The 10,302-nt window shown below is 41.6% G+C and overlaps 1 protein-coding gene across 1 annotated transcript; it reads right to left on the bottom strand.

The window, feature by feature from the left end:
• Positions 1-356: 356 nt before the first annotated feature.
• Positions 357-9,992, bottom strand: RPL22 (ribosomal protein L22). Its single transcript, XM_006876911.1, has 4 exons — positions 9,967-9,992; positions 7,479-7,583; positions 2,917-3,041; positions 357-654 (listed from the first exon to the last, which is right to left on the bottom strand). Exons 1-4 carry the CDS (start codon positions 9,976-9,978, stop codon positions 510-512), a joined length of 387 nt encoding a protein of 128 aa, XP_006876973.1. The 5' UTR covers positions 9,979-9,992; the 3' UTR covers positions 357-509.
• Between the last annotated feature and the right edge of the window lie 310 nt (positions 9,993-10,302).

The raw sequence follows: 10,302 nt of genomic DNA, 5'->3' as shown, positions 1-10,302 counted from the left end.
AGTAATTTGTAATTTAAAAAAAAAACCTAGAGATATTCCAGAAAGCTGTCTTTATTGACAATTTTCCCAGAAGCAGAGCAGCTCAGAGAGAAGTCACTTGTTTTGCTTGGGATGAATGAGGAGTCCCTGTGCTTGTATTCCTGATTCTTACTCTTTTATAAAAAGCACCAGATAAAATTGAATTGACATCACATTCTTTTAAAAGAAAATAGTGACTAACTGAAATTCGCATCTCCACACCCTCATCTACCCAGTCACCGTCAAATCATCATTGGTTTCCTAAAAGTCACAGCAGACTTCTATTTTGGAAATCACTACACGGAGGACTGAAATTTTCAAGAAAAAAAAAAATCTTATTACAAATGTGTGAGTGGAGCCCAACTGAAGCCCTTTCCCTATGATTTCTGGTTTGCTGTTCAATCCACACTGGAGAGATACAAGGATAGCCACCTTTTTGGTTCCCAAGTTTTATTCAAGGACTTATACAAAATTTTCCAGATAAGTGAGTTTTAATCCTCATCTTCTTCCTCTTCTTCATCCTGGTTAATCTGGAAGTAACGTAATTCATAACTTTCTTTGCTGTTAGCAACTACGCGCAACCAATCACGTAGATTATTCTTCTTCAAATATTTTTTGGTGAGATATTTCAAATACCTGCAGAGAAAGGACATTTGAGAACTACTCAGTAGATGATGTCTTGCATACGGAAACATTTTAACTTTAATAAAACTCATTCAAAATAACCTTTTCATAGGACAGTGTATAACATAGTTTTTACAGCCAATGATGTAAAATTACATTTCCTCCTCTAGACTGGCAATAAAAAATGAACACAGAAATAAATGTAACAGTTATCCATTAAACAATTAACAACAAACAGCTAACACCTATAAAATAGCTTTTAGTGACCACTGGAAAAAAGCTATCATGGTAGGAATCTGACAGTAAGCACAACCTTAATACTCTTTAGTGAGAAATCAGTTTCCAATAAGCTCCAAGCACTGCACATACATCACTCCATTGATTCCACTCCTACCTGTGAGGTGGTTTCAGTTACTGGACTTGCTTCTTCAGTTTGGATTACACTATCATTTCTGCCACGTGATGTCCCTGATCAGACTGTGGGTACCCTGCCCTCGCCCTCACTCTGGCTCTCTGCAGTTAAGCACACTTACTCTTTTAATCCATTTGCCTAATTGCTGCTTTGGCCTGGGCCAGAGGTAGACTAACCATAGCAAATGGCTCAGTAGAAAACCCACTTTTTATACAAAGGCAGCAACTGGCCTTTTGTAGCCAACATTCTTAACTACATAAACCTTTCTTCTCTTACCTGTTTGCTTACAAGGCCCTGAGAGCTATCTTTTAGGTCATATCCCCAAAGTCAAAAATAAAAGAGGAGATTTGCTGTTAGCCAAACACACCGTATATTACCCTTCCCCAGTCTCAGTTTCTTCCTCTATATAATAGAAAGTGATTCTTACCCTCGCATCAGACGGTCATGAGGATTAAACAGATGCCCATGTAGCACCCTGGCAGATTCACATGTTATTACCCTGTCAACAAACTCACCCAAGTCCAAGAAATGTATAGTGTTTTGACAGTGTTATACCAACTAAGTAATCTTCACAAAGATGTGAAGATCTCAGTGCAAGTCTGTCCACTTTCCCTACATAAAAACAAATAAATGAGTTGTTCCATCTATGTATGTTTAAGATTTTCAATTCAATGTTAAAGTAATTTGAAGTTTGTAACAGAATGTTGAGGAGGAAATTAGGTGAAACCTGTGGAAACTCAGAGGCAAGCAGGAAAACATTCTAGATAGAGTAAAATTATTATACTTTCCACAGAAAAGAAAGCTGGAAGTTAAGATTAAGACTCCCTTCCCCAACCTTTCTCTCTGGGTGTTTTTGTTGTTAAGTGCCATCGAGTCAATTCCGACCCATAGCCACCCTATGCTGGGTTTCTAAGGAGCAGCTGGTGAGCTCGAACTGCCAACCTTGCAGTTCAGACGACTTTACAGTCCTGGCGCATTAACCCACAGCGCCATACCAAGACTCCATAAGGAACAGAAAATCTGTGAGAACTGAAGACATACAAGAATATAAAACATTCTCGCCCTAGGTGGGTAAACTCAGGCGTAAACCACTGAAAGATAGAGGTCATGGAATCTTCTCCCTGGGCCCTGCTAATAAAACACAGCATGTTGGCTGTTTTCTCTCACTATATATCAACTCTCCTACCACACAAAAATAGAGCAGCCTGTCAGACCGGGCTTGGAAATCATCTCTTGACTGATTTTTCTGAAAATAAAATACACCTTAACCACCTCCCCCGCCCCCACTATCTACATTTAGTTTAAATAAAAACTCTTTAGATATGCCAGGCCCTGGACCAGGAGCTAGATGTAAACCTGTCCATTTCTTCAGCAAAATGTTCAGCTAAGTGTTTTAACCTTTTCCTCTAAAAAAATCTTACCATGTAACAGGACAACTGGATTACTGTCTCCCTCCTGAAAAGGGAACTGGACCCAAAGGAATTATGTGGAGTACCTTCAGTCTAAAACTGAGGTCTTTGAATTCCTTATCCAATGCCATATTAGAGCTTATAGAAAACAGAAAACTCAAAGCTCTTTCTTCATTGTATTTAAGGCAAAAGGAAGCACACTCTTCTTTATTGTCAAGAATAAAGTCAAAATCATCTGTCTTGAAACACTTAGCCTGTGAAAAGCAAAACTCAGGGAGAAAAAAGTTGCCAATAAAAACTCAACTGCAACTTTCATTGTACTGGGGGCACTGTTTCAGAAACCAACAGATGTAGCCGCAAGACAAATTCCTCCATAGGCAGTTACACTGTTGTTCAGGAGGGAGGGTGGAGAGTCCTGATACCATGCTGTGTGCTAAGAACAGTCTCCCTTACCTTTTGGAAAAAGGCACCTCAGAGGTTACAGTAATCTTGCTCTTGCTTCTTTCAATGGTTACAACTCCTCCACCAAGATTACCAGCTTTCCCATTGACTTTGATTCTTTCTTGAAGAAACTGCTCCTGCAGAAATTAAATGGACTACTTAGTGAAGAGACAGGATCACCCATCTCACCAGAATATTTTAGTTTCTTGCATTAACACTGATGGAATGTTGTTGTTAGGTGCTATCGAGTCCATACCGACTCCTAGCAACCCTATACACAACAGAATGAAACATTGCCCAGTCCTGTGCCAACCTCACACACGGTGCTACATTTCAGCCTATCACTGCTTCCACTGTGCCAATCCACCTCACTGGGGGGGGGGCTTTCTTTTTCTCTGACCCTCCATTTTACCAAACATATTCTTCTCCAGGGATAGTCCCTCCTGAAAATAATGTCCTAAGTATGCTTCAGTCTGGCCATCATAGTTTCCAGGGAGCACTCTGGCTATACTTCTTCCAACACAGACTAGTTTGTTCTTTTGGCAGTCCATGAAACTTTTAATATTCTCCTCCAACACCGTAGTTCAAATACATCAATTCTTCTACGGTCTTCCTTATTCAATGTACAATTTTCACATACATGAATTTATTGAAAATGCCATTGGCTTGGGTCAGATATGCCTTAGTCCTCAAACATCTTTGCTCTTCAACACTTTAAAGTGGATTTGTGCACATTTGCCTAATGCAATACACGTTGCTTGATTTCTTGAGTGTTGATGGTTGATTGAGCTAAATGAGGTCTTTTACAACTTCAATCTTTTCTCCATTAATCGTGATCTTATTTATTGGTCCAGTGGTGAGGATTTTTGTTTTCTGTACATTGAGGTACAACCCATACCAAAGGTTGTGGTCTTTGATCTTCATCAGTATTTTAAATCCTCTTCACTGTCAGCAAAGTTGTATCATCTGCATATCCCAGGTTGTTAATGAGTTTTCCTCCTATCCTGATGCCATGCTTTTCTTTATATAATCCAGCTTCTCAGATTATTTGCTCAGAATACAGGTTGAATAAATATGGTGAAAGAATACAACAGTGGCACTCCTTTGCTAATTTTAAACCATTCAGTGTTCCCATGTTCCTTTTGAACAACTGCCTCCTGGTCTATGTACAGATTCCTCATGATTACAATTAAGTTTTCTGGAATACTCCTTCTCAAATTTGTCATAATCCACACAATCAAAGCCCTTTGTATAACTGATAAAGCATAGATAAACATCTTTCCTGGTATTCTCTCTGCTTTCAACCAAGATCCATTTGATGTCAGCTATGTTATACCTCATTACATATCCTCTTGTCAATGTATGGTTGCAGTGGTTTTTGAATTATCTTTAGCAAAATATTGTTTGCCTAGAATACTAATGATATTGTCCAATAATTTCTGCATTCTTTAGAATGGGCACAAATACGGCTCTCTTCCAATCAATTGGCCAGGTAGTTGTTTTCCAAATTCCTTGGCATAGATGAGTGAAGCGCCTTCCAGTGCTTCATTTTTGTTTTGTCTTTTTGGTGTGTTTTTTTTGAAAAATTTCAATTTGTATTCCATCAATTCCTGGAGCCTTGTTGTTTGTCAATGCTTCCAATGTACCTTGAGACCTTGAGACTACTTCCTTCAATATTAGCCTCATGATCATACACTACCCTCTTGAAATGTTTAAACACTGACCATTTCTTTTTAACACAGTGACTCTGCATATTTCTTCTATCTTCTTTTTCTTTTCCATCTTCTTTTCATGCTTTCTGCATCATTCAATATTTTGTCCATAGAAATTTTGGGCAAAATAGCAATATTGTCAGTCGAGGCCTGAATTTTTTCTACAGTTCCCTCAGCTTGAGAAATGCTCAGCATCTTCCCTTTTGCTTTTCTAACTCCAGGTCTTTGTACATTTTGTTATAATATTTGACTGTCTCCTTGGGCTACTTTTTCAATTTTTCTATTCAGCTCTTTTACCTCCTCATTTCTTCCATTTGCTTTAGCATCTCTATGCTGTAGAGCAAGTTTCAGAGTCTGACATCCATTTTGGTTTGTCCTTCTTTCTTGTCTTCTAATGACCTTTTGCTTTTTTTCTTACATGCTGTTCTTGGTTATCACCCCATAACTCTTCTGGATCTTGGTCTTTAAGGTCTAATGCATCGAATCTATTCTTCAGATGATCTCTAACTTCAGGTAGGATATGTTCACAGTCATATTTTGGCTCTCATGGACCTGTTTTAATTTTCTTTAGCTCCAGCTTGCACTTGCAATTAAGAAACTGATGGTCTGTTCCACAGCCTGCCTCTGTCCTTGTTTTGGCTGATGATATGGAGCTTTTCCATCACCTCTTTCCACAGATGTAGTCAATTTGATTTCTGTGCATTCCATCTGGTGAGTTTGTTTGCTGTTTTAAAAAGGTATCTGCAATGAAGAAATCATTGGCCTTGCAAAATTCTATCATGCAATCTCCAGCATCATTTCTATCACCAAGGCTATATTTTCTAACTACTGATTCATTCTTTTTTTCAACCTTTGTATTCCAATCACAAATGATCAATAAATAATGATTGCATGTTTCATCAATTTCATACAGAAGAAGTTGACAGAATTCTTCAATTTCAAAATCATTGGCTTTATAGTGGTTGGTGCATAAATTTGAATTATAGTCGTATTAACTGGTCTTCCTTGTAGACCTATGGATATTATCCTATCACAGGCAGCATTGAAGATAATCCCACACACAGATGAGTGTGGGCGTCCGACATGAAGACAGGGAGGCAGGGACAACCCAGGATACGACAACTACATGGACACCAAATTGAAAGAGGCCACAGAGAAAATCAAGTCACTGGATAGAGAACTTTGATAGAGAAGAACTAAGCCAACTGAGGGACTTCTTACAGGACAGGGAGCAAAAGGCAGTTCAAAACTCATGATCCACCTCTTGGAAACCCTACACAGGGTCACTATGAGTTATAAATGACTCAACTTCACTTAACAACAAGGAGCAACTGGTGGGGCTGAACCACTAACCTTGTGGTTAGCAGTCTAGTGTTGACCCTACTGTGCCACACCAAGACTCTTATAACAGGTTAGCTGAATTCCAATTAGTGGTCATAAGTAAAACTAATATTAAAAAAATTTTTTACATTATTTTGGCAATAGTTGAACTTCTAAAAATTATGTAGAGATAAATTTAGCAGTTAATATAAATAAGAAACCTGCATTCTCCAAACCTGGCTATTACAGAGTAAAATGCCAAAACCAAGTTGCAGATTTAAAACGTGGTAATGTGAGGCTATCATATTTTTTAAGTGTTTAAGTAAGATAGAAGAATATTTGGAAGTAAGGTTAAATACAGGGCAGAAAAACAAAATCATTTAACTCAAAGCATGGTCTCAAAGAACTAAGTACCAAGCTGCAACTGTAAGTTAACAAGCTGGAATTTTTAATCTGCACATTGACACCCTCGATGCTTAATAATATGGACCATCTCAGGGAGAGCTGCCACGTGTCCACTGCTCCTGACTGAGCAGCCAGCCTAGAACTGAGGCAGACCCTGTCAGGAGCTTTTAAGTAAAATTACTATTGGAAACTAAGAAAAAGAAAAGTTCTATAGTACTCACGTGCCAGGCATCATGATAAAATTTATAAACTCATCTCATTCACTCCTCACAACCCTGTACCCACACAAGAGAAAGAAGTGTGGAGTTACCTCTAAGCCTGAAAAGACAAATGTGCTCCAACAGGGTTTCTCAATAGGGAAAGAGCGATTTGTTGTAGAAGCCTCACCTTCCATGTGGAAGGTCCTGGGTGCAATTCCCAGCTACTGTAGCTCATAAGCAGCTGTGTTGCTATGATACTGAACAGGTTTTTCAGTGGAACTTCCAGACTTACGATGAACTAGGAAGAAAGACCTGGGGATCAACCTCTAAACTTCAGCTGATGAAAACTATGGATCACAAGGGTCTGATGCACAACCAATCACAGGCCCAGGCAGTGTTTCTTTCTGTTGTGCACACTGATTTGATGCAACTAATAGAGGGAGTCCTGGTGTGGCACTGTGGATTAATGGGTCACACTACAAAGCCGTTTGAACCCAAGGTCAGCAGTTCAAGCTCACCAGCTGCTCCTTGGAAACCCTATATATGGTTGCAACTGACTGGAGGGCACTTGACAACAACAATAGAGAGGGTTTCTCAGCAGTCCTTCAGGAGTTAGTATTCTACCTTCAGGACTGTAGCAGGAGCAGGCAGCATTGCCTTCTTGTCACTGTGAGTCAGAACCAACCCCAGACCCCACAGCACCTAATAACAACAAAGAGTGGCACAGAGCGGCTGGGGGTTCTAAACCCAGAGAGGGAAAGGGGCTTATACCCTGTGGTTGGTTGATGATGAATGGAGGAGCTTGTAACCATGGCAATGAAACAATGTATGATACAATGAATGTAGAATGTAAAGCTAATGTGCTCCCATGTAAATTATCACATAATTCACAATAAAACATTAAGAAAAAAAAAGTGGCATAAAGAATATAACTTACAAAATTGGCAGCATCCATGATTCCATCTTCTACAGGATGGGTACAGTCAAGGGTGAACTTCAAAACCTGCTTCTTTTTTTTGCCCCCCTTTGCCACAAGCTTTTTCTAAGATGAAGAAAACACACAAACCAAAACTGAAGATGAGAAACATTAAGCAAAACAAAAGTAGCAGAGGAAAGAACAAAAAAGAAAACAGCCAGAGGTATTAAAAGCCCACACAAATGCAAAATCCCATGGAGTTGTAGCCCTGCTTATGTCACCAAGAGTGGTGGAGAGATGACACCAAAGAGGCTCTTCTAGAAGACTTAAGGGTCGGTCTGGGGTTGCTCTTTTGATGGGGAAAATCACTCCAGCACTAGAACCATTTACATTTTCTAGCCCCTGCCCCTCTCTGGATACAAATCTGATTATCTTATGAATAAGGAAAAAATTGAAAAAGTCATTTCCCCTAAAATTTCCAAAAACATATCTAAGGAATGCTCATTTTATCCCAGGATCAGTGCACAGGAATATACACATCTTCCACACCCACCAAAAACCAATTTTAATCTCAACTCAATAATTATTCCAACTCTGCCAACTCTAGTCCTGATGCATTTCAGCTGTTCTCTTTTGAGCATGACTTAATTCACCGTTTTGGGAGCAAGAGAACAGCAGCAGTGTTTGAGATGCCTTGTCTAACCCTAGTCAGAAACTGACAACAATCCAAGGCCTTCTATATGATTTAGCCTATGAATTATTAAATTTAAAACACGGGATTTAACACATTTTCACTCTTACCAAGAAGCTTGTAATAATTTCCCTCTACAAATAAGGAGCTCTGGTGCGTAGTGGTTATGAATCAGGAGGCTAACCTCAAGTTAGGCAGTTTGAAACTACCAGCTGTTCCACAGGAGAAAGATGAGGATATCTGCTCCTGTAAAGATTTTCAGTCTACACAGGGTCGACTATGAGTCCGAACCGACTCCACCGCACATAACCATCAACCACACATGCCATATAGCGTAGTGGTTACAAATCGGGCTGCAAACCGCAAGGTCGGCAGTTCGAAACTACCAGCTGTTCCGCGGGAGAAACATGAGGCTTTCTGCTCCCATAAAGATGTATAGACTTGGAAACCCTGTACAGGATCACTATGAGTCAGAACCGACTCCTCGGCACTAACAACATTGCATTTATACTTTGCTAAATGTACACACTAAATGACTCTTTACATGTACACATCTTACCTTATCTTTCTTATATTTAAAGAACTTCATGTAAAACTTTTAATTGGGCCTTTTCAAACATTTGTTATTGTTAAGATATTGTCCAATTGGTTTTCAACTCATTGCGACTCTAAAACAGAGAACTGCCCTGTAATGTTTTGTTCACTAAATCCTTATGGAACCGAGCCCTGGTGTGGGTCTGTAGGATCAGCACTGGGCTGCTAACCATGAATGGTAGTTGAAACCTACCAGCCGCTCCTTGGAAACCCCATATAGGGTCAGAATTAACTAGAGGGCACCTAACAACAATCCTTAGGGCATCAGGTTGCTAGGTCTCTCAGTTGAGTGGACGCGCCTTTTGGTTAAAAATGGGCCAGCAAGGCTCCTTTTCAAACACTGAGCTACTACAAAATTCACCGATTTTGTTTTTACGACTGTCCCCAATAACAATCAAGAAGGGCTGCTTTAAGAGCTGAACCTGGGACTCTAAAATCAGCAAGTCAAAAGACATGCCTACAAAGACTCCATGTCTCCCATCTTCAATTTGAAGCCAAAGGCAAACAAATGCATAAAAACATTTAAATAAAGGACCACTTAGGAAGTAGTAGCTAAGCCAACTGCAAACGTTAACAAGTGAGTTCCAACACCCGGGAAAAGGCTAAGAACTTGGGCAAACACCACCAGGAAACAACTTTCTTCAAGCACCCGGGGACGACCGCAGGGCATCCCAGTTTCAGTCTGGCAAGGAGAGTGCACTGAGGGCTACATCCTACACCAAAAAGGGTCTACACAACCGCGCGGACACTAATATCCTCCGAAGATGCTAAGAGGCTCCTCAATCCGCGCCTTCTGTCTGAAAACAGGCCGACTAAGTCATCCTTTTGGGAGCCATTTCCACCTAAGCGCGCGGCCCCTTCTCATCCCTGCCCCTCGCTCAGGTAGCCAGGCCCGGGCTGCTTCACGCCGGACTCCGAGAGCCTGCGAGCAGGCCAGGCCGCAGCCTCCACGCTCCAGTGCCCCGGCGGCGCCAGGCAGGAGCGCGAGGCCGAGCCACGACCGCAGAGAGCTCCAGGATCGCCATCCGAGGCCTCAGGCCGCGGCCTCCTCCGCCCACAACGTGTTAGGCCCGGCAGCCGTCCTGGCCCTCGCTGGTCGTCCTGACGCCTCAGCCTCAGCCGGACGCTGCAGAGCAACGTTCCCTGGGAGGCCGGGCAGGAGGCGAGCCCTGCGATGCCCACGTGCCTCTCCCGAGCAGCGGCCGCACGAGGAGCCATACTAACCACAGGTGCCATGGCGGCCGCCGAGGCAGAAAGGGAGTTCGGCGAACTACGCAGACGCAAAGAGTCCGCAGCGCGCAGAGCACGCAAAGCCCAGGCAGCACGAATCGCTCGCCCACGCCTCTCGATCGCCGCCGCGTTGCTCAGTTCTATCCGATCGAAGAGCTATTAGTTTCCCTGAATGCAAAACCCGTCTGTCCCCAGCTGGGAGGGTTGTAAAGGGAGAAAGGAGTCGGGGTGGCAGATCCCGCTAAGAATGATTGGAGGGGGTAGAAAGGATATTGACTAAAAGAAATAAAGGGATTGGCTCTAATTTTTAAGATCTTGGGAAGAAAAATG

The sequence above is a fragment of the Chrysochloris asiatica genome, unplaced genomic scaffold (assembly GCF_000296735.1).
Source record: "Chrysochloris asiatica unplaced genomic scaffold, ChrAsi1.0 scaffold00425, whole genome shotgun sequence".
NCBI lineage: Eukaryota > Metazoa > Chordata > Mammalia > Afrosoricida > Chrysochloridae > Chrysochloris > Chrysochloris asiatica.
This window is presented reverse-complemented; position numbering and strand designations above follow the sequence as displayed.